At 37.1% G+C, this 25,125-nt stretch overlaps 1 protein-coding gene and 1 non-coding gene across 3 annotated transcripts in view; one reads left to right on the top strand and one right to left on the bottom strand.

Moving 5' to 3' along the window:
• The window catches only part of COPB1 (COPI coat complex subunit beta 1), a 48,585-nt gene that overhangs the window by 3,579 nt on the left and 19,881 nt on the right, over positions 1 to 25,125 (top strand). For both annotated transcript variants that reach the window (XM_015114812.3, XM_015114813.3), the window contains exons 3-14: positions 1,815 to 2,044; positions 2,443 to 2,612; positions 5,294 to 5,408; positions 7,731 to 7,823; positions 10,076 to 10,213; positions 13,445 to 13,564; positions 15,502 to 15,609; positions 15,693 to 15,839; positions 16,877 to 17,022; positions 19,262 to 19,358; positions 20,348 to 20,508; positions 21,653 to 21,773. In XM_015114812.3, coding sequence (XP_014970298.1) covers positions 1,815 to 2,044; positions 2,443 to 2,612; positions 5,294 to 5,408; positions 7,731 to 7,823; positions 10,076 to 10,213; positions 13,445 to 13,564; positions 15,502 to 15,609; positions 15,693 to 15,839; positions 16,877 to 17,022; positions 19,262 to 19,358; positions 20,348 to 20,508; positions 21,653 to 21,773 — 1,646 coding nt within the window. The remainder of the gene's footprint in view (positions 1 to 1,814; positions 2,045 to 2,442; positions 2,613 to 5,293; positions 5,409 to 7,730; positions 7,824 to 10,075; positions 10,214 to 13,444; positions 13,565 to 15,501; positions 15,610 to 15,692; positions 15,840 to 16,876; positions 17,023 to 19,261; positions 19,359 to 20,347; positions 20,509 to 21,652; positions 21,774 to 25,125) is intronic.
• Positions 17,631 to 17,692, bottom strand: LOC114672498 (U7 small nuclear RNA). Its single transcript, XR_003722907.2, has one exon. It is a non-coding gene; the product is annotated as a U7 small nuclear RNA (small nuclear RNA).

The raw sequence follows: 25,125 nt of genomic DNA on the forward strand, positions 1-25,125 counted from the left end.
TAATACACTTTCCAAAGTTATGATTCTTGTTTAATTGAACTACTAAAAATAAATATAACTTAAACTGATAAATATTGTTTAAACAGAGCAGAGTGAGAATTATGCTTCAAATATAGAAAGTATCTTTTAGAAGATAGTTTGCAGTTTGAAAAGAAACTTAATGTTTTACTTGTCTGATCCCACTTCTTAATCAGCAGTAATGGAATACCTCCTGATTTTAGGTTACTTAATACTAGGTTTCTATAGAGGTCTATTTTTAGAGAAGGGAAAAGAAACCCACTTTTATGACATTTAAAATGATACCATTATATGCATAATCCACATATATTTCCCTGTTTTCATATTCATGTAGGATAGTTGAATGCAAAATAGTGAATACACTCATTAGTGGTTTTTTTCCCTCATAATTTAAAATTTTTCATTATTAGATCCTCAGGATACTTAAGGTTATAGGTAGGAAGGTAAAGAACAAAATTTGCCCCTAGTTGGAACGATGCCCTAGTCTTAATTGAAGCTGCCTTAACTACCTTCCTCCAACCAATAAATATATACGTACTCTCCAGTTTAATGTATATTTTTGCCATTAAGAACAGTTGAGACTGGGCATGGTGGCTCATGCCTGTTATCCCAGCACTTTGGGAAGCTGAGGCAGGTGGATCACTTGACGTCAGGAGTTCGAGACCAGAGTGACCAACATGGTGAAACCACATCTCTAGTAAAAATACAAAAAGTTTAAGTGGCTATTAAATGAAAAGTTCTGAGAGTCAGATGAGGTGGCTCATCTGACTCTCAGAACTTTTCATTTAATAGCCGTTTAGCTCTAATCATTATAAATTTATTTCTCATATTTAGGCCCAAATCTGGTTCCCAGTAACTACTACCCATTAGTTGTAGTTCTTTTCCTCATAATGGTCCTGAGATTATTGAAGACTTGTGATCACTCTTTGTTCTCCCCTTCCCAAGATAATTCATTTATTTTGATGATCTAAACAGTTGTAGTAGCAGTGTGCTACTACATACTTCTCTGCCTTTGAATTTTGCATCCAGAAGATTTTTAGTACTATAAATTCTTCAGTATGCAGTGATAATGGTGTGAAATTATAGACAGTTTTGCATAAAACACTTTATATTGCAGAGTTTTTAGACAAAAAGTAAACTAGCATTTTATCTTAAATGTGTCATCCTTAATTCTAAATAATGACTACTAATCTAGAACATTTGAATTACCTCGCAGTTTTCCAGATGGTAAGAAAGATTCTAAAGTTTTACAGCCTGTAGAACTATGATGAGATTTTAGAAATAATGCACTATTTTAGTTTTCCGCCTTTTTGAGTATGACATTTCTCTTTCTAATGTTAAAAAAGTTACATATTTATCCTCCCGTAATAGTAGTTTTAACTCTGCTAAAATGCACACAAATAGCTAAAAGCCGTTTTGAATTCAGAAGCAATTAATAGCATGTGTTTACATTTTGAAAAATAGCTATATGTATTTTGAAGCACATGTTTACTTGGTATGACTGTAGATTCATGGAGTCTGCATTAACTCAATTGGCTGGGAACCAGAAATCTAATCCAATGCCTTCATATTGTATATAAAGAGTCTGATTTCCAGAGATAAATGACTTAAACAAAGACAACTTGTTTGGTGGAGAACCAGGTGAAGAACGCTTGTCACTTGGGTTTGTACTTTTATTACCATTGCTGATACTGAATTAAGAAGATACATTTTATTTTGTTAATTGCTTTTAAATTTATGTGATGAATTTTCTTTTGAAATAATTGTGCTTTTTTTTTTTTCAATTTGTGATTCAGAAAAAGGAGATGTAAAGTCAAAGACTGAAGCTTTGAAGAAAGTAATCATTATGATTCTGAATGGTGAAAAGCTTCCTGGACTTCTGATGACCATCATTCGTTTTGTGCTACCTCTTCAGGATCACACTATCAAGAAATTACTTCTGGTATTTTGGGAAATTGTTCCTAAAACAACTCCAGATGGGAGACTTTTACACGAGATGATCCTTGTATGTGATGCATATAGAAAGGTAAACCAAATCTTAATTTTGTCTGAATATTGCTTTGAATTTAGATCTAAAATTGGTAGAATGGACTTTGTTTTAATTGTTAAAATTGAGTCTTTGATAAGATGTAAGTTGTAGAGATTTGGAATTAAAGTTGTAAAGAGTTATTGTAAAAAGTTTTATCGTCACTCTTTTCAGACATTTTCTATGCATTTTATGTGTATATATTAATTAAAAAACAGTGACACATGTAAGACATTGATGAGCTAGGTAAAAATTGCTTCAGTCAACAAGAATATGATGGAAATTGGTAATCTAGGTCTTTTTTCTCAAATGTATTTTTTTTTCCATTGGAAAGTTTTGCGTTAAAATTTTATTTTTGTAAAGAGCTGAAACTCAGCATATTTTAATTTTTATATCAGGATCTTCAGCATCCTAATGAATTTATTCGAGGATCTACTCTTCGTTTTCTTTGCAAATTGAAAGAAGCAGAATTGCTAGAACCTTTAATGCCAGCTATTCGTGCGTGTTTGGAGCATCGACACAGCTATGTTAGAAGAAATGCTGTTTTGGCCATCTATACCATCTATAGGTAAATAAAGATACTGCTTCAGCTTCATTTTGTGAAGACTGTTTAGTCTCTTAGACTAATGGTTCCAAAATGGTTGCTTGCAGACTGAATATAGCTTGGAGCTATGTTTTGTATGGCCAGCACTGTATATTTTATTATGAACATTGAAAAGTCAAAAGATCTGGCAGCGCTGGCCCTAGCTTCTGCATAACAACATTCTGCTGAATTTGGATAACAGTAACCCCCTTTAAATAAGTTATATACTTTACAGTTTATGACAGTGCCTATCATTCTCAACCGTATTACTCCAAGCCACTTTATATGTTCACTTGCTTAGCTTTTAACTTTGGACTTTGTTTTAGAATTCTTTTTGTGGAATGTCGGTCTTTTCTTTTTACTGTCAGAAGCTTTGAGGAAGGAACTTTTTAAATGAGAAGGGCTACAGTTATAATTGATTCCAATTCTTAGAAAGCTGAAGATTTTGAAATTTTGTTTTTGTTTTGTTTTGAGATGGAGTTTCACTCTTGTTGCCCAGGCTGGAGCACAGTGGCGCGATCTCAGCTTACAACAACCTCCACCTCCTGGGTTCAAGTGATTCTTCTGCTTCAGCCTCCCAAGTAGCTGGGATTACAGGCACCCACCACCATGCTCAGCCAATTTTTGTATTTTTAGTAGAGACAGGGTTTCACCATGTTGGCCAGGCTGGTCTCGAACTCCTGACCTCAAGTGATCCACCCGCCTTGGCCTCCCAAAGTGCTGGGATTGTAGGTGTGGGCTACCACACCTGGCTGAGATTTTGAATTTTTAAACCTATTCAAGGAATCAGATGAAGCTAGAATGCTCAGTTTTTACAGTCACAGGTATCAATTCATTAAGCACTACAATGTAATGTTTATAAGCATCTTTGTACTTTAGTAGATTTGTTGGTTAAGATACAATTTCATAGTTATCTTACTATTAGATTTTATCCATTAAGGAAAGTGGTATTCTGGTTAATAATGTAGGTGAGCCAGGTGTGGCGGCTGATGCCTGTAATCCCAGCACTTTGGAAGGCCAAGGCGGGCCGATCACCTGAGGTCGGGAGTTCGAGACCAGCCTGACCAACATGGAAAACCCCGTCTCTACAAAAATACAAAATTAGCCGGGCATGGTGGCACATACCTGTAATCCCAGTTACTCGGGAGGCTGAGGCAGGAGAATTGCTCAAACCTGGGAGGCAGAGGTTGCGGTGAGCCAGGATCACACCATTGCACTCTAGCCTGGGCAACAAGAGCGAAACTCCATCTCAAAAATTAGAATAATAATAATAATAATAATAATGATGTAGGTGAGTTCCTTTAATGTTACCATACAGACTACACAAATTTCAGAATTTAAACTATAGTGCATATAGAAAAATTAGGCCACTTACAAGACTGTTGGAAATTTGAACAAATTTGTTCAAATTTGTGAGATATGATGATGAATAATTAGTTTTACAAGAGTTCTCAATTTTAGAGAAACCTACCAATATATTTACAGAAGAAAGGATGCATTGCCTATTGCCTGTGATTTGCTTCAAAATAATATGGCAGGAGGGAAATTTGGCAAGGATATAGATGAAACAAAACTAGCTATGAATTAATAATTGTTGAAGCAAGGTGGTGCATTTTATTAAGCTAGTGTTCACTCTTCTGTGTACTAATATTTCTAAATTTCCAAAAGAAGAGGCAAGTCAGTAAGTAAATAGTGCACAACTAATAAAATCCAAGGTACTATTTTCTTCCTCTTAATGTAATTCTTAATATATTGATATGCTTAAAATGTATGCACAACAGTTATTAGAGATACTAGTTAACAGATGGCATGTTGAATAAATCAGCTTTTTCTGTATTGAACTAGAAAACGTATAATTTGATAACTTAATAGATGAAGGTGTAACTTTGTGTTTCCTTCTCCCAGTTCCAATTGATTTGAAGTTTCAAACAGCAGGCTGGGCATGGTGGCTCATGTCTGTAATCCCAGCACTTTGGGAAGCCAAGGCGGATGGATCACTTGAGGTCAGGAGTATGAGACAAGCCTGGCCAACATGGCAAAATGCCGTCTCTACTAAAAAAATAACAAAAATTAGCCTGGCATGGTGGTGCGTGCCTGTAGTCTCAGATACTCAGGAGGCTGAGGCAGGAGAATCACTTGACCTGGGAGGTAGAGGTTGCAGTGAGCTGAGATCACTCCACAGCACTCCAGCCTGGGCAAAAGAGCGAGACTCCGTTTCAAAAAAAAAAAAAAAAGTTTTAAAAAGCAAATGAAATGGCTGGGCACGGTGGCTCACACCTGTAATCCCAGCACTTTGGGAGGCCAAGGTGGGCAAATCATGAGGTCAGGAGTTCAAGACCAGCCTGGCCAACATGGTGAAACCCTATCTCTAATAAAAATACAAAAAATTAGCTGGGCATAGTGGTGGACACCCTATAATCCCAGCTACTCAGGAGGCTGAGGCAGGAGAATCGCTTGAACCCTGGAGGTGGAGGCAGCAGTGAGCTGAGATCGCACCACTGCACTCCAGCCCAGGCAACAGAGTAAGACTCTGTCTCAAAAAAAAAAAAGCAAAAGAATAATTTATGTTGTAAAGTTTGATTAAATTTAATTTTGGTATTGTCCAGAGAGTTACTAAAATAGTAAAGTAGGTTTTTATTAAATATGGATATCTGTTTTATTTAAAGAAATTTTGAACATCTTATACCTGATGCTCCTGAACTGATACATGATTTTCTGGTGAATGAGAAGGATGCAAGTTGCAAAAGGAATGCATTTATGATGCTAATTCATGCAGATCAGGTGAAGTACTTTTGAAAAAATACTTTTATTACTGTATTTAAGTGAGAATTAAAAGTATTACATAGGCTTGATCATGTTTTTAGTCAGTAATTTTGTTTATAGTTCATGTGGTTTGTGTATTTTGATAATTTTAGGCTTGTAGAAAAATACATTTTTTTTAACGCTTCTCTAAAATATTGCATACATATACATTCTTTTTTTCAATTAAACATTGAAGAGGCATTTTAGAACAGCCACCTTACAGTTTTTTAAAATTGAAATTATTATGGCTGTGTTCTATTTTGGGGCTTTGATGACCTGTTCTTTCTTACGTCGGTATAGATCTAAAATTGTTTAGTAGAGAAAAATAGTAGCTTTGCATAGGTACATCCTTAGCCATGCCTGTGGAAATAGGGTGGCCTTCAGGGTAGATGTGTATCCTTTTAGGTTCTTCAGCTTTCATACGTGGGTGCCAACTCTGCATCCTGCTCTGCTGGTGGTTAAAGTATATGGATCTACTTTTCGTTAGCAATTACTCTGTACACCTTGATGCCATCTAATCTTGAAATTTTCTAGCCAGTATTTATCACCAAAATATGGGAAATAATATGCATGAAGACTGAAAAATATGGAGGCCTTCCATTCCTCTGAAATCTAGATACTGTTACTTTTTTCCCCCAGATCTTCCTTTAATGGATTGTCCCCTAATTATTTAAAATTGTGGTAACGTACACATAACAAAAATTATCACCTTAACCATTTTTAAGTGTTCCATGATTTTAAATACATTTATAATGTAGTACCATCACTACCTTCCATCCTCATAACTTTTTTTATCTTGCAAAACTGAAACTCTGTACCCATCAAAAAAAAAATCCTTATTACCATTTCCTCCCAATCCCTGGCAACCACCATTCTACTTGCTGTCTCTGTGATTTTGACTACTCTAAGTAGTCCATGTAAGTGGAATCATACAATATTTGTCCTTTTGTAACTGGCTTATTTCGCTTAGCATAATGTCTTCAAGGTTCATTTATGTTGCAGTATGTGTTGGAATTTCTTTCCTTTTTAAGGCTAAGTAATACCTGATTGTAAATATATGCCACATTGGGTTTACCTGTTCATCCATTGGTGGACGCTTGGGTTACTTCAACATTTTAGCTATTAGGAATAATGCTATTGTGAACGTAGATGTACACGTATCTGTTTGAGACTTTGCTTTCTGTTCTTTTGGGTATATACTCAGAAGTGGAATTACTGAATATACAGCACTTCTGTTTTTAATTTTTTTAGAAGCTGCCATACTGTTTTCCACAGCAGCTCTACCATTTTACATTCCACTGGTAGTGCACAAGGGTTCCAGCTTCTCCACATTCTTGCCAACACTTGTTACTATTTTTTTTGATAGTAGCAACGTTAATGGGCATGCAAAGCAGTATTTGATATTGTCATTTTGTCTTCCTAAACAAGATTATGAGAAAGCTGTTTATATGAGCCACAGTGTTTTGTCCTCTTGTGTAATTGGTTTTACTGACCAATGCTTTTGGCATTATGCTGTTAACCTACATTAAGGGACATAATCAGAAATAGTCCAATAAAATTTATTGATACTTTTACTGGAGAGATGTTTTCAGTATTGTAGTTCTTTATATTACAATGTCCAATATATGAGAACACATAGGAGATTTTTCTTTTAGGTCTCAGTAATAGGAATAACTATATACCTAAGCAGCTGGTTTTGATTGTATGGATACCCTGAATCCCATAACACATAGTTTTTCCCTCTTTGGTTTAGCTGCTAGAAAATCAGACCCCAGATTTGTGGCTCATTTCCAGAAAATATATTTAACTTTATGTCTTATATTTTATATGTTAACTTTATTCTTTTTTTTTTTTTTTTTTTTTTTTTTTTTTGAGACGGAGTCTCACGCTGTTGCCCAGGCTGGAGTGCAGTGGCGCGATCTCGGCTCACTGCAAGCTCCGCCTCCCGGGTTCCCGCCATTCTCCTGCCTCAGCCTCCTGAGTAGCTGGGACTACAGGCGCCCGCCACCGCGCCCGGCTAATTTTTTGTATTTTTAGTAGAGACGGGGTTTCACTGTGGTCTCGATCTCCTGACCTTGTGATCCGACGCCTCGGCCTCCCAAAGTGCTGGGATTACAGGCTTGAGCCACCGCGCCCGGCCATGTTAACTTTATTCTTGATTTTTGTTCCCAATTAATATCTCTTTGCCCTGATCTCCTCATTTGTTTTATATTGAGTTGTAATGTGTGTATTTTTTTAAGATGCATTAAGTTCTTCTATTGAATGAGGTGGCGGACGATAAATATATTCTTATTTTTTTAGGATCGAGCTTTGGATTACTTAAGTACTTGTATTGATCAAGTTCAAACATTTGGAGACATTCTGCAGTTGGTTATTGTTGAACTGATTTATAAGGTAAGAATGATAATCTATGATGGGTAAAATAAACTCAGCAGTTTAAGACAGGGTTAAATAGTTTCTTTCTGGGATAATAATTGCTAGGATAATATATTTTAATAGTATAAATATTTTATAGCATAGCCTAGTAAAGCCTTTTTTTCTTTTACTTTTGGTTTATTGTGTTTTCCAAGTAGAATACTTGCTTATATCCTTTCTAAACCTCCATAAAGATTCTGATAAAAATTCATGGCTTGAGCCAGTGTAGCTCTCATAAATCATTGTGAACTTCCCAGTCACTGAATAGATTATGAATTAGGCTTTAGGATAAAATTCAAGATTTTCTTGAGCGTATATCAGACTACTAAAATCAAACAAAAAAGCCTTAAATACTTTTTATGTTCCCTGTTTGTAAAAGAGAATAGAAAAAATTTAAATGCATGAAATATGACATTGTAGGCCATTGACAGGAAATCTAAAACCAGCTAAGAATTTTGGATTTTTAAATGAAGTACTATATTGGCAATACTTTAATGTGATATATCCTTTGAAAGAGTTTATTACATCTTAATGTTCTGATAAAAGGTACAGTAAGATCCAACTTTGCTATTGATACCATTAGAGGCCAACAAAATGTAGGTCCAGATGACTTTATTAAATACAATAGTATGGTCAAAACATCTGTGGTAGACACTACTAACTGATTATAGCTGTCTTTGCTTCTGTAAGAAGGGGCTCCTCTTAACATAAGGTACCAGTAGTTTGGAATGGAAGTTTAAAATGAAACGAAGACTGGTAAATATACAGTTTTTGTTTTCGTTTTTTGTGTTTTTTGGTGGAGTCTCGCTCTGTTGCACAGCCTGGAGTGCAGTGGCACAATCGTGGCTCTCTGTTGCCTCTACCTCCTGGGCTCAAGCGATTCTCCTGCCTCAGCCTCTTAAGTAGCTGGAATTACAGGTGCATGTCACCGTGCCGAGCTGATTTTTGTATTTTTAATAGAGATGGGGTTTCACCATGTTGGCCAGGCTGGTCCCAAACTCCTGACTTCGTGATCTGCCCACTTCAGCCTCCCAAAGTGCTGGGATTACAGGCGTGAGCCACCATGCCCAGCCTATAGTTCTTTTTTTTTTTTTTTTTTTTTTGGCGCGATCTCGGCTCACTGCAAGCTCCGCCTCCCAGGTTCACGCCATTCTCCTGCCTCAGCCTCCCGAGTAGCTGGGACTACAGGCGCCCGCCGCCTCGCCCGGCTAATTTTTTGCATTTTTAGTAGAGACGGGGTTTCACCGTGTTAGCCAGGATGGTCTCGATCTCCTGACCTCGTGATCCGCCCGCCTCAGCCTCCCAAAGTGCTGGCATTACAGGCGTGAGCCACCATGCCCGGCCGCCTATAGTTCTTTTTAATTCATGTGTATTAGGATGCCGCTGAGGTTCTCAAAATTAGCAGTTCTCTGCTATCTAATGACTTGTTTAGTAGGGTCCATGTTTTAGTAAAAGGGAATAGCTTTTAAGTCATGTCCATGTAATAGAGATTTGACTATATATATTTTAGGAAAATCTAATATGAATACTGACTTCAAAAGAGAAAAAATAAGGGATATTTGCTATGCAAGTAAAGGCATCAGGATGCGTTTAGATGGGATAGAAATTTTTAGTTTTCTCTCCAAAGTTGAATACAGTCTCAAATAATAAGTAGTAGTACTTGGGAAAAATGTGTTATCTTTCTTGTTTGAAAAACTGGTATTTTCCTTTTATTAGCTATTGAGATTTATATCATCCGTCATGTTTCTCTTTGGCATCCAGAATAAAAATGTAGGACCAAATTTAATATCCTGTGACAGTACCCATATTAGTGTACTGGGTTAATGTGTCCTTACTTTTGTTACTTTACATTTTCTTTTTCTCTTTCACTTGTGTATAACATACACATGTTTTAAGCCATCAGAAAACCTTTTATGAAACAGTAAAAATATAAATTATGATGGGATGAATAAATGAATGCATAGCTATAAAAATTACTTCGTTCACACCATCCTATCTAGTAAAGCCATTTCTTATCTATGTTTTTGTTGGCCTCTTCTTTCTGAAATTACCAGTGTTGTGTCATAGTGTCTTATCCCATTTTGGCTGACATTTTCATATGTCCTCATAAGACTGTTCTTAGCTTTCATATTGAGAAAACTAGCATACCATAAGCTGATGTTCATGAAAAAACTCCATTTGAAAACACGCGTTCCTGAAATCAGTTGAAGTCTTAATGTTTTCTTCTCCAGGTCTGTCATGCTAATCCATCAGAAAGAGCTCGTTTTATTCGCTGCATCTATAACTTACTACAGTCATCCAGCCCTGCTGTAAAATATGAAGCTGCTGGGACATTAGTGACACTCTCTAGTGCACCAACTGCAATCAAGGTACTGTGTATTTCTTTTGAGGCCAGATTAGGTGATTGATTTTCTGTCTTAGCACTCTTGATTTAGTGACATTGCAATTCACTATGTGGTTACATGGCACAGAGAGAACAACTACAAATTTTATAAAACTATTTGATGCTTTACATTGTTCATCCTTCCTTCTTTTCTTCCTTCCTGCTTTCATACACATGTATATAGATACAGACAGAGAATGACAGTACAATTAACCTCTGACAACACAGGTTCAAACTGCACAAGTCCACTTATACATGGACCTTTTTTCCACTTCTGCTACTCCTGAGACAGCAAGACCAATCCCTCTTCCTCTTCCTCCTCCTCCTTAGCCTACTCAGTGTAAAGAGGTTGGGAATGAAGACCTTTATGATGATCTACTTCCTCTTAATGAGTAGTAAATATTTTCCATACGCTTTTCTTAACATTTTCTTTTTTCTAGCTTACTTGATTGTAAGAATATATAATACATTTAACATATGAAATACGAGTTTTTGTTTTGTTTTGTATGAGACAAGGTATTGCTTTGTCACCCAGGCTGGAGTGGGGCAGTCTTGGCTCACTGCAACCTCCACCTCCCGGGTTCAAGCAATTCCCCTTCCTCAGCTTCCCGAGTAGCTGGGATTACAGGTGCCCACCACTATGGCCTATCTTATTTTTTGTATTTTTAGTAGAGATGGAGTTTCACCATGTTGGCCAGGCTGATCTCGAACTCTAGACCTCAAGTGATCCGCCCACCTCAGCCTACCACAATGCTGGGATTATAGGCGTGAGCCACCACGCCTGACCACAAAACATGTTTTAATCAACTGTGTTATTGGTAAGGCTTCTGGCCAACGGTAGGTTATTAGTAGTTAAGTTTTTGGGGAGTCAAAAGTTATGTGTGTGGCTGGGCACAGAGGCTAACACCTAAAATCCCAGCACTTTGGGAGGCCAAGCTGGGAGGATTGCTTAAAACCGGGAGTTTGAGACCAGCCTGGGCAACAGAGAGAGACCCTATCTGTACAGAACATTTTTTTTTTTAATTAGCTGGTGCTAGGTGTGGTGGTGCATGCCTGGAGACTCAGTACTTCGGGAGGCCAAGGTGGGATGATTGTTGGAGGCCAGGAGTTCGAGGTTGCAGTGAGCTATGGTGGTGCCACTGTACTCTAGCCTAGGCAACAGAGCAAGACAAAAAATAACATGAATTAGCTGGGCCTGGCGGTGTGTGCTTTATAGTCCCAGCTATTCTGAAGACTGAGGCATGAGGATAGCTTGAGCCCAGGAGTTCAAGACTGCAGTGAGCTGTGATTACTCCAGCCTAGGTGAAAGAGTGAGACCCTGTCTCTAAGAAAATAAAAATTAAAAGAAAAATGTTACATGTAGATTTTAAGTTTTAGTGAGTGTTTTCAATAATAGAGTATTACCTTTCTCCCTTTCTCTAATTTATTCTATCAAGACTATATCAGCAACCCCTAATCTATTCAGAGAATGAGATGTTCTAAAAGCCAAATTGTTTAAATTAGAGAATTTACTGCTTTACCCTCCAAAACTTGAAATTTTTTTTTATTTTTTATTTTGAAATAATTTTAAACTTACAGGAAAATTGCAAACATAGTACAAAGTCCTTTTTTTTTTGGTTTTTTGTTTGTTTGTGTTTGAGATGGAGTCTCACTCTGCTGCTCAGGCTGGAGTGTAGGGGCATGATCTTGGCTCACTGCAACCTCCGCCTCCCAGGTTCAAGTGGTTCTCCTGCCTCAGCGTCCTGAGTAGCTGGGACTACAGGCGCATGCCACCACACCCAGCTAATTTTTGTATTTTCAGTAGAGATGGGGTTTCACCATGTTGGCCAGAATGGTCTTGATCTCCTGACCTTGTGATCCACCCACCTCGACCCCCCAAAGTGCTGGGATTATAAGCGTGAGTCACCACACCTGACCGGGACATAGTTCTTATATATTCTTCACCCAGCCTTTCTCATATGTTCACATCTTCTATAATCATTGTATAATTGTCAAAACTACAAAATTAACATTAGAACAATATTATTAACCAAACTACAGGCTTTATTTATATTTCATCAGTTTTTCCACTGATGTCCGTTTTTTGTTCAGGATCTAATCTAGGATCTCATATTGCATTTAGTGGTCATATCATAGTTTCCTCCAGTCTGTGCTAGTTCTCAGTCATTTATTATTTTTCGTGACCTTGATGCATTTGAAGAAGACTGGCTGGTTTGTTTGTAAAATATCCCTCAACTTGGGTTTGTCTGTTTTCTCAGATTGAGGTTGTGCATTTTTGGAAAGAATACCACAGAAGTGATGTGTCCTTCTCAGTGTATCTTACCAAGGAGTACATGATTTCTATATGTCTTATTACTGATGATGTTAACCTTGATCATTGAAGGTGCTGTCTGCCAGATCTTCCAGTTTTATGATTTCTTCTGGTATAATCAGTAAATGTTGTAGGGGGGAGATACTTTGAAACTATGCAAATATATACTGTTGTTCCTCAAATTCACACCTACTTATTTCAGCATCCGTCAGTGGATTTTCTTACAACAATTATTGCTATGGTATTCTAATGGTGGTTTTCTGTTTCTCTCATTCAATATTTATTAATGAAATTCTTGTGCAGGGAAGGGCTGTTCTTTCTCTTCCCTCCCTCCCTTGTTTTCCTTCCTTCTTTCTTTATATCAGTATGGATATTTTATTCTATCATTCTAAAATACTTTACACATTTTTTGTCTTAATAATTATTATAAATACTAAAATATTTTAACAACTCTGGGTGATCCTTATATTCTTGTTGTTTCTGTACTGCAATGCAGATGAGTTAGACTTTGCCTCTAAACTGAAATATGCTTAATAGATGTACTTCTTGGGATTTTTTTCCTGCTTTTTTCTGGCTTGTTCCTTAGTTTCAATCCTTAATTTTTGGCTGTTAGTAAGTATTTCTACCTGTAGCAGCTTTTTTTCATCCTTTTAATTTGTAATGCCTGTAATCTTCTGTAAGTTTGAAAAATAACAAGGGACTAGAGGAACCCATTCCTCAGAACAAAATGTATAATGTATAAACTCTAGTACAGGGATTAATTAATGAGCGTATTGTGCCTTCATAGGAGTGTGTGTGTGTGTGTGTGTGGGTGTGCGCGCGTGCACACGCACGCGCATGCTTATTTTCAGATTTTATGTTTATGATAGATGAATAAGTTCTTAAAATATTTCTTTTTTTATATAGGCCGCTGCTCAGTGTTACATTGATTTAATTATTAAGGAGAGCGACAACAATGTAAAACTCATAGTTTTGGATCGCTTGATAGAATTAAAAGAGCATCCTGCTCATGAACGAGTATTACAGGTAAGTGTTATCTGAAAGAGAGAGATCCTAAATGAAATATTTTTCAAATTTAGGTCATTCTCAAGCTTTGCCCATCTTGGTTAACCTAAATGCTTGAAAACTGAGCGGTTTATATTTTGATCAGCTAAAGTGTTAATTATGGAGTCATCATAGACTTTTGGGGTATTATCTTTACCATAAAAAAAAATTTCTAAAATGGCTGGGTGTGGTGGCTCATGCCTGTAATCCCAGCACTTTGGGAGGCAGAGATGGGCAGATCATCTGAGGTCAGGAGTTTGAGACCAGCCTGGCCAACGTGGTAAAACCCAGTCTGTACTAAAAATACAAAAATTAGCTGGGCGTGGTAAGGTGCATCTGTAATCCCAACTACTTGGGAGGCTGAGGGCAGGAGAATCACTTGAACCCAGGAGGCAGAGGTTGCAGTGAGCTGAGATCGCACCACTGCACTCTAGCCTGGGCAACAGAGTGAGACTCTGTCTCAAAAAAAAATTTTTTTTCTAAAATAAATCGATATTATCTTTTTTATCTTTTTGGTTTGTACTGTATTGACTATTCTTAGGGAGAGTGACATACTCATTTTAATTTGAATATAATTTACATTTCATGGAAAATTATTATACCAATTGATTGAGAACAAAAGTTGATCTGATTCTAGAAAATTATCACCATATTTGTTTAATCCATGAGAATAATAATGGTTATAAAAATAAAACCCCATGACAGGTAAATGCAATCTGATCTTGGATCAGAACAACAGCAACAACAAATTTCTATGAAGGACATTATTGGGACAGATTGAGAAATATGAATATGGTGTGTATATTAGTTAATAGTATTGATCAATGTTAAATTCTCTGGTAATTATAATGTGGTTATATAAGAAATTATCCTTACCCTTGAAAGAGATACACTAAAATGATTAGCAGTAAAGAGCAAATGTGGGCTGGGTGCAGCGGCTCATGCCTATAATCGCAACACTTTGGGAGGCTGAGGTGGGTGGATCTCCTGAGGTCAGGAGTTCGAGATCACCCTGACCAATATGGTGAAACCCTGTATCCATTAAAAAATACAAAAATTAGCCGGGTGTGGTAGCGTGCTACTGTAGTCCCAGCTACTCGGGAGGCTGAGACAGGAGAATTGCTTGAACCCAGGAGGCAGAGGTTGCAGTGAGCCAAGATCTTGCCACTGCACTCCAGCCTGGGCGACAGAGCGAAACTCCATCTCAAAAAAAAAAAAAAAAAGCAAATGTGGGAAGATATTAACTGGTGAATGTAGGTGAAGGATATACAGGAGTTCACTCTTAGAACTTTTTTATCAGTTTCGAATTGTTTTTAAGTATGCATCTTTTAAATGTTACATTTTCCTATGGAGTCAAATAATATTATCACACTTAACAAAATTGTTAATAATTTATTAATGTTATCTAATACCAAGTCTATATGTAGATTTTCCTAGTTGTCCCAAAAGCCCTTTTTGTTTAGTTTGCCTATTTTGTAACCATGCATCATATCTGGTGGTTATGCCCTTTCAGTCTCTTAATTTTGGACAGTATCTTTTTTTTAATGACACTGATTTGTTGAAGAGACCAGACCAGTAATACTATAAAATGCCCCTCTTTCTGGATGTGTATGGCTACTTTCTTATGTTTAGCTTGTTCTTTTGACTTCTGTTACTTTCTATAAACTGTAAGTTGGAGCTTGAGCTTTAACTTGACAGAGTCGAAGTAAACATTGTCAGTTTGAATGTGTCATGTGCTATTATTTCATATTGCAGTGTATCAGGAGACCCAAAATATCTAGTTCTTCCACCACTAGTGGTTTTGTTATTGATTAAAGAATTAACGTGATGATAGATAAACCCTGCCATTCTGTAGTAAATATACTTTTCTTGTGACCAGAAAGATTGGTGTTAATTCCTGATTTTTTCTTCTTTTTTAGGATCTGGTTATGGATATCCTAAGAGTATTGAGCACACCAGACTTAGAAGTACGAAAGAAAACTCTGCAGTTAGCACTGGATCTTGTCTCTTCTAGGAATGTTGAAGAGGTAAAACAAAACTCTGACAGCACTTTGTAGCTATCAGGCCCAAATGTGATATAACTCTCACTTATTTTTACTTCGTTCTATAGCTGGTTATTGTCCTGAAGAAGGAAGTGATAAAAACTAATAATGTGTCTGAGCATGAAGATACTGACAAATACAGGCAACTCCTAGTGCGAACGTTGCATTCCTGTTCTGTCCGATTTCCAGATATGGCTGCAAATGTTATTCCTGTGGTATGTAATTCTGATCACTTTAATTTTGAAATTCTCTAATAGATTTTTTTTAAAAAGCTAGTTATTTGACAGTCAAACTCCAGAAATCTCAACTGCCTGGGACCATTAAATCTCATGGTGAGAAGTGATCTTTATGTCTACCTCTACCTTTAAGCTCAGAAGGGTGAGGACTGTGACTTCTTTCACTTACATATTCATCTAAAAAACAAAAACAGTGACCAAAAAAATAGCTTTGCTTATTATTTTAATTGATGATATAGTTACCTAAAGTAAAATTATGCTGTGTATATGTATTATTCAGTAAGGCAAATAGGTACTTATTTTAAATAGCTTTAGCTCTTAAAGGAATCAGTTATAGGAAAAATTAACATACCTAGAATATTTTGCTGTCACTATCAGATAAGTGAGATATGTTATTATAATTTGATTTTTGCCTCTGAGCTCTTGAGTTCTTTCTAAAATGATTTTACTTTTAGTTACAATTTAGGAGGATCAAATTCATTTATTTTGAGTTTTGGATCTCTGGCTTATCTTTTATCATAAAACAGAAAAGCCATTGTGACTTTCTTTACGTAATAGCACTTGTCTCTCAATTTACATTTTGTTGTGTATTTGAAAATTATTAAGAATTACAAGGGTCAGGCTTGGCGGTTCATATCTATAATTCGAGCACTTTGGGAGCGCTAGGCAAGAGGATTACTTGAGGCCAGGAGTTCGAGACCAGCCGATGCAATATAGGCAGACCCTGTCTCTACAAAAAAATTAATATTAGCTAGGCATAGTGTCATGCCTGAAGTGCTAGCTGCTGGGGAGGCTGAGGTTGCTGGAGGATCACTTGAGCCCAGGAGTTCAAGGCTGCAGTGAGCTATGATTGTGCCAATATACTCTAGCCCGGGCAGCAGAGCAAGACCCTGTCTCTTAGAAAACAACAAAAAGATTACATTCTTTATAAATTTATTGATTTATTTATTGTCCTAGATAATTTTCTTTTGGAAAATTGCTAGCTCTATTTTCCCTTTTTTTTTTTTTTCTTTTAGTTAATGGAATTTCTCAGTGACAATAATGAAGCAGCAGCTGCTGATGTCTTGGAGTTTGTTCGTGAAGCCATTCAGCGCTTTGATAACCTGAGAATGCTTATTGTTGAGAAGATGCTTGAAGTCTTTCATGCTATTAAATCTGTCAAGTATGTTTAAAATACATTTAAATGTGAGGTCAAGTAAGCATTGTATCGGTTTTTATCTTTAAAGGGTCGGTTGATAGAAAATAGAATGCAGAGGACAATCAAGCTGAAATAAGACAAGTGTAACAACAAGCATCATGCTTCCTCTACTCTCAGTTAATCCACAATATATGGCCAAAAATAATTTTTTTTAGGAGTGATTTAGCTCAGTGTCTCTATTCTGATTTTCTCTAAAACATTTTGAATCTTAAAGTAACTAAAGAGCATATTTCTAAATGTCATCACTTTTTGGCTGTTACTATTATTTGTATCTTCCTTTCACATTTAATGAAGAGAAAGATTGAAAATGCAACCTAAATCTGTCTTTTCCTTCAGAGAGCCTTTGCTAATGAGAAAGGACTGTTGCATCTAACTTTTGCTTCATTTAAAGCATTTGATAGATAGTCTATAACAGACTTGAAGTATGTCTAAGATAGGAAGGAAGGGACAAGTACAAAATTGTTTTTATGATATGAAAATATATTAATATTTATGGAAGTGAACAGAACAGGATTTACTTCTTTTGTGAAAAAAAAAATCATATTAAGGATTTGCTTTTTTTTCTTTTGTGGGAGGGCTTTCCAGCAAAAACTGGAAAGCCTGTTAAACAAATTTTAAAAGAGCTATAACACTAAGGATTTGTTTTTAACAGCCATAATCTCTTAGAGCTTTGGTTTCTATAATTAATTTTTTCTGAATAAATTTAATTAAAATCTTAGGGGAAAGATGACTAAGGACTTTATTCAGTTTAACATTGTAAACTAAAGAATTGTTGGCTGGGTATGGTGGCTCACACCTATATTCCCAGCACTTTGGGAGGCCAAGGTGGGAGGATTGCTGGATGTCGGGAGTTGGAGACCAGCCTGGGCAACATGGTGAGACTTTGTCTCTATTTATTTTTTTAATCTAAATGAATGAATGAATGGTTGCTTTCTTTACTATTTTTTTTTTTACTGATCCCTTGTACTTCTTTTGTTTCCATTGTTTAGTTCAACACCTTGCCTCTCTTTTCAGTGACTGAAAATAAAAAGTGAATTACTTTGTACATTAAAACAATACATTCCTGGTTTTCTTTTTTTATTTTATTTTATTCTTTTTTTTTTTTAAAGAGAGATGAGGGCCTTGCTATGTTGCCCAGGCTGGTCTTGAACTCCTGGACTCAAGCAATCCTCCTACCTCATCCTCCACAGATGTTGGGATTACAGGTGTGAGCCACCATGCCTGGCCATAAAATAATACATTTCTTATAATAGTAAGTGATAAAGCCAAATTTACCTTCACTGTGTCCTAAATGGATACTTTTCTGTGAAACATTTTGGTATTTTATTTTTACTGCTAGTTTTACCAGTTTTAGAATGTTCCTAATAATTAATAAGAACAGTTATTTTACTTTTAATCTTTGTGATTTCTGGAGAGAACTGAAACCTAGATTCTTTCTGAAATGTTTATCTAAAATACTTTAGAACTGCAGAATCTTGTTGGTTTTTGTTTTTTGTTTTTTCGTTATTGAGACAGAAACTTGCTCTGTCACCCAGGCTAGAGTGCAGTGGCACGATCTCAGCTCATTGCAACCTCCGCCTCCTGGATTCAGGCAGCTCTTTTTTTTTTTTTTTGAGTGGGAGTCTTGCTCTGTCGCACAGCCTAGAGTGCAGTGGTGCAATCTCAGCTCACTGCAACTTCTGCCTCTCATGTTCAAGCGATTCTCCAGCCTTAGTCTCCCAAGTAGCTGGACTGCAGGCACCTGCCACCGCATCCAGCTAATTTTTTTTTTTTTTAATTTTCTTGTATTATCAGTAGAGATGAGGTTTCACCGTGTTTGTCAGGCTGGACTTGAACTCCTGACCTCAGGTGATCCACCTACCTCAGCCTTCCAAAGTGCTGGGATTACAGTAGCCACTGTGCCCGGTCTCAAGCAGCTCTTATGCTTCAGTTTCCTCAGTAGCTGAGATTACAGATGTGCACCACCATGCCCGGCTGATTTTTGTATTTTTAGTAGAGATGGGATTTCACCATGTTGCCCAGGCTGGTCTCGAGCCCCTGGGCTCAAGTGATCTGCTGGCCTTGGCCTCCCAATGTGCTGGGATTACAGGCATGAGCCGCTGTGCCTGGCCCTTGTTTTTATTTGTGCTTAAATTAACAAAGAAAGATCTCTGCTTCAAGATTTGTCTGCCAAGTTCACGTTTCAGATCTTGTATTGCCCTAGGATTTACCGAGGAGCATTATGGATCCTGGGAGAATACTGTAGTACCAAGGAAGACATTCAGAGTGTGATGACTGAGATCCGCAGGTCCCTTGGAGAGGTATGTTTTACTTTAGAAAATGCTACTTTATATGGTAGTTTTTCCTTTAGGAAAATCTGACTTTTTTGTAGTGATTTGCTTTTGTGTTTTTACTTACATTATTTACACTCTAGGTTAGATTTTGTTTGAACAAAATATTCTGTTTATTAAAAAAAAAAAAAATTCAGAAGCAGCAGCTTGTAAAATTCTGCTTTAGCCTGTATTTTGAAGGAACAATGCCTTAAAGTAAGTCTGATTTTAGAATATTTATGTACTAAAACTGACAGTATTCTTCATCCTAACAACCTTATGGTAGAATAGAAAGAGCAGTGGACTCATTGTCAGGAGACCTGACAATTAGTTCTAGTCATTGTTCTGTCCACAGTTAGCTGGAGGACCTTGAATATAAGTTCCTCAACCTAACTAGACATCAGTTTTTTTTCACCTATAAAATAAAGAAATTAAAATAGGTAATAATTAAATACTCTTAGTGCTCTTACATTAGATGATGGACTGGTATTGAGTAATAAATACATAATAGCCATTCAGTTAATTTAAAAGTTGATGAATTTATTATGTACAAATAAGTCAGATTTATTTCATTTTAGAAGGATGAGTACTGTTTTGGTTAAAATTTCAAGAAAAGGAATGAAGAAGAGGAATAAGGCTTAATGACCATCTACTTTGTGTTAGACACTGTCCAGTGCATTTTTCTATTAGGTAAAATGTGTGGAAAGAATTAAGATTTCCACTTAACAGATTAAGAAACTGAGGTCCAAAGTAGTAAGTGGCAGAGTGAGAATTCAAACCCTGGAATATCCATCTCTGAAGCCCCTGTTCTACCCACTACATTGTCCTGGGAAGGAAATAAATTGAAAGCAGAGTTCCCAGTTCCAAAAATCCCATTAGGGTAATGGGATTTCTTTTTTAGAGAAACAATCAAATATTTAAATATAATTTTGCTTGCTGTTGATACTATTACTAAAATGATGTTTCCAATTGACTTTTAGATCCCAATTGTAGAGTCAGAAATAAAGAAAGAAGCTGGTGAATTAAAACCTGAAGAAGAAATAACTGTGGGGCCAGTTCAGAAATTGGTTACTGAAATGGGTACCTATGCAACTCAGAGTGCCCTTAGCAGTTCTAGACCCACCAAGAAAGAGGAAGACAGGTAATGTATGACACATTATTACTCTGCCAGCTGTACTATTTTTATTATTACTCTTGTATGTAAAACAGTCAAATGATTTCTTTTCCCTTGTTTTTGCGACCAAAATGAAAATATTTGCCATTTAAGGTACTTGAGAAGAGGAAGATGTTTAAGTTCATCCCCCTAGAAATTGTATTGATGGTTTTAATCTTCTGTCCCTTCCAGTGTTTTTATGGAAATAACTGTTCTGTTTAAACTCAAATTATTTTTACTCAGAAAATGCTAAGTGGGGGTAACTGATGATGTTTGAGTTTTGTTGTTTATTAGCATCTGAAAACATTTTGAAGATTTTTCAATTTCTAAATGATGGAATAAAATTGTGCATTTTTCTATTAAGTAAATTTTAATGGTGAAGATGGTGAAATCTATGCCTAAAATTTTATTGAATACCCACTAAGTGCTAGGCATTGTGCTAAGTAGTATAGTCTTGACAATAAGCCTTTGAGATAGAATATATTATCTCCATTTTATGGAAGAGGAATTTGAGACTTAACAAGTAGATAAATAGGTAAGCTGGAATTTGAATGTACTTCATTAGCTGCAATTACATATGCCCTTAATTAAATATTTTATCTTTCCATATTCTGTTGGCTTTTGTGTCATTTGAAGATAAATTGTCTTTTTTTGAGACAAAGTCTTGCTCTGACGGCCAGGCTGGAGTGCAGTGGCACAATCATGGCTCACTGCAATCTGTCTCCTGGGCTCAAGCAATTCTGTTGCCTCAGTCTCCTGAGTAGCTGGGATTACAGATGTGTGCCACCATGCCCAGCTAATTTTTGTATTTTTAGTAGAGACGGGGGTTTCACCATGTTGGCCAGGCTGTCCTCGAACTCCTGACCTCAGGTAGTCCGCCTGTCTTGGCCTCCCAAAGTGCCAGGATTACCGGCGTGAGCCACTGCACCTGGCCAAAGTTATGTTTTAAAGTCATGTATTACTTTTCTTTTTCCTTCTTTCTTCTGGGAGCTAAGGTGTTAGTTAACTGAGGTATTCTTATCACTGAAGGATGGTAGTAAGAGTGTTTAATAGGCCTATATCAATCATTTATGCAAAAGCTGCATGCTGCTTAACAAGTTGGTGGGTTTGATTTTCCTTGATTGCTTTGCAGACCTCCCTTGAGAGGATTCCTTCTGGATGGAGATTTCTTTGTTGCTGCGTCCCTTGCCACAACTCTGACCAAGATTGCATTGCGCTATGTAGCTTTGGTTCAGGAGAAGAAAAAGCAAAATGTAGGTTCATTTATTGTACATTTATGCAACAATTAAACATTGAGTGCCTACTATATGCATTGAACAGTGAGGTATGCAAAAATTAATACCAAGTTTCTATCATGGAAGAGTTTATGATTTAATAGCAGAAGTGGACACGATAATACATTACTCTAAAATTGATAAAGTATCTTCCTCTTCTGTTTGGACTTTAAAAAAATTAAAATTGACAAAGTGATATAATAATAATGTCATGTGATTATTCCAGTGGAAGAGATAAAGGATTTATGAAGTCACTTCAGTTTGCTAGGATTAGTTCAGGACCAGCGAAGGAAGTGTCCTTCTCTCCAGCATCTGCATCCATTCGGTTATTGTCTGTTTTATCCCAGAATGTCTTTTAAATTATTCTCATCTGTAGTTCATACCTTCGTTGTAGCTTCTGACTGTTGTGACCAAACACCCATTTACAATGGTATGCAGTTTGTCCTCCATATTCACAGCTTCTGCACCTGCAGATTCAACCAACTATGGATTGAAAATATCTTTTTTAAAAAACGATAAACAGTAAAAATAATAGAAATTTGAAAACAATACAGTGTAACAATTATTTACATAGCATTTACAGGCATACTTCATTTTATTGCACTTTGCACATACTGCTTTTTTTTTTTTTTTTTTTTTTAATAAATGCAGGTTTGTGGGAACCCTGAGTTGAGCAAGTCTGTTGGCACCATTTTTCCAAATAAGCATATGCTCACTTCATATGTCTGTATTACATTTTGGTAATTCTCACAATGTTTCAAACTTTTTCATTATTATTACATCTATTATGGTGATCTGTGATCAGTGATCTTTAAAATGTTATTATCATAGTTTTGGGATGCCAGGAACCATTCCCATATAAAGCAGTAAACGTAATAATTGTTGTGTGTATGTTCCGACTACTCCACCAACTGGCTGTTACCCCATCTCTCTCCTTCTCCTTGGGCCTCCCTACTCCCTGAGATACCACAATATTGAAATTAGGCTGGTTAATAATCCTACAATGGCTTCTAAGTGAAAGGAAGAGTCACATGTCTTTCACTTTAAATCAGAAGTGAGAAATAATTAAACTTAATGAGGAAGGCATGTCAAAAGCTGAGGTAAGCCAAAAGCTTCTTTTGCCAAGTAGGTAGCCAAATTGTGCATGCAAAGGAAACACTCTTAAAGGAAGTAAAAGTGCTACTCCAGTAAACATGGGAATGATAAGAAAGAGAAACAGCTGCCGGGCGTGGTGACTCATGCCTGTAATCCCAGCACTTTGGGAGGCTGAGGCGGGCGGATCACGAGGTCAGGAGTTCGAGACCAGCGTGGCCAACATGGTGAAATTCTGTCTCTACTGAAAATACAAAAATTAGCTGGGTGTGGTGATGGGCGCCTGTAATCCCAGCTACTCAGGAGGCTGAGGCAGGAGAATTGCTTGAACCTGGGAGGTGGAGGTTGCGGTGAGCTGAGATCACGCCACTGCACTCCAGCCTGGGAGACAGAGCAAGACTCCGTCTCAAGAAAAAAAAAAAGGGAAGAAAGAAAGTTAAATAGCTTTGTTGCTGATAGCAAGTTTGAGTGGTATGGATAGAAGATCAAACCAGCCACAAGATTCCCTTAAGCCAAAAGCCTAATTCAGACTAAGACCTTAACTCTGTTCAATTCCATGAAGGCCGAGAGAGGTAAGGAAGCTTCAGAAGAAGAGTTAGAAGTTAGCAGAGGTCGGTTCATGAGGTTTAAGGAAAGAAGCCTATCTTCATAACATAAAAGTTTGACATGAAGTAGCAAGTCCTAATGGAGAAGCTGTAGCAAGTTATCTGGAAGAGCTAGTTAAGATCATTGGTGAAGGTGACCACATTAAACAACACATTTTCAGTGTAGACTAAACAACCTTATATTGGAAGAAAGTGCCATCTAGGACTTTGGTAGCTGGAGAGGAGAAGTCAGTCCCTGGCTTCAAAGAATAGGCTGACTCTTGGTAAGGGCTAATACAACCAGTGAGCAAGTTGAAGTCATTGCTCATTTCCCATTTTGAAAATCCTAGGGCTCTTAAGAATTATGCTTAATCAATTAGCTGGCCGTAGTAGCAGGCGCCTGTAGTCCCAGCTACAGGGGAGGCTGAGGCAGGAGAATCGCTTGAACCCAGGAGGCAGAGGTTGCAGTGAGCTGAGATCGCGCCACTGCACTCCAGCCTGGGAAACAGGGTGAGACTCTGTCTCAACAACAACAACAAAAAAAAGAATTATGCTTAATGTACTCTGTCTGTGCTCTGTCAGTGGAACAACAAAGCCTGGATGTCAGCACATCCTCTTTACAGGATGGTTTACTAAGTATTTTAAGCTCACCATTGAGACCTACTGCTCAGAAATAAAAGACTCCTTTTTAAAATATTACTGTTCATTGACAGTTTTGCTGGTCACCCAAGGGCTTTGATGGAGATGTAGAAAGAAATTAATGTTTTCATGCCTGCTAACACAACATCCATTCTGCAGCCACAGATCAAGTTGTTTCAACTCTTATTATTTAAGAAACAGAATCCATAGACCATTTGTGGTAGTAGGGCAAAGTTGGTTACAATGTCCTACCACAGCAATTTCTGACATTCAAATTGGGCCTGTATAAATGGGACTCCTTTTGATTCCTTCAGCTTTGTATTATGTTGGTTATCTAAACAGCAGGTTTGTAAATTGAAACAGTTTCACTCATATCACTCGTATTTCCTTGGTTTTTGGAGACTTAACAGCTTGGTCTAAAAAAAAATTTTTTTTTTAGATGGAGTCTCACTCTTGTTGCCCAGACTAGAGTGCAGTGGCATGATCTCAGCTCACTGCAACCTCTGCCTCCCGGGTTCAGGCGATTCTCCTGGCTCAGCCTCCTGAGTAGCTGGGATTACAGGCACCTGCCAGCACGGCCATCTAATTTTTTTTGTATTTTTAGTAGAGACTGGGGTTTCACCATGTTGACCAGGCTGGTCTCGAACTCCTGACCTCAGGTGATCCGCCCACCTTGGCCTCCCAAAGTGCTGGGATTACATACAGGCGTGAGCCACTGTGCCTGGCCAGGTTTTTTTATGTTTTTGTTTTAATTCCATTATAAGAAAAGCCATAAATGAGAGCCAGGTAATTTACAAGATATATTATCCCTTGTCAATTGACTTGATTTATGAGCAGTAATTTATTTTGTAACTCTCTTGTGGGCATTTATTCAGGTCTGGTCAGTGTAATCTTTAAAGTATGTTTTTTAAAAACTTCCAATATTTTTTTATCGCAGAGTTGAATTTGCTTTCCTCTCCTGGTTGTGTCACTTCTGGAAGTTGAGAATGTTTACGGGTATCTGCTTAGAAGAACCA

Source organism: Macaca mulatta, chromosome 14 (assembly GCF_049350105.2).
Source record: "Macaca mulatta isolate MMU2019108-1 chromosome 14, T2T-MMU8v2.0, whole genome shotgun sequence".
In the NCBI taxonomy this organism is placed as follows: Eukaryota; Metazoa; Chordata; class Mammalia; order Primates; family Cercopithecidae; genus Macaca; species Macaca mulatta.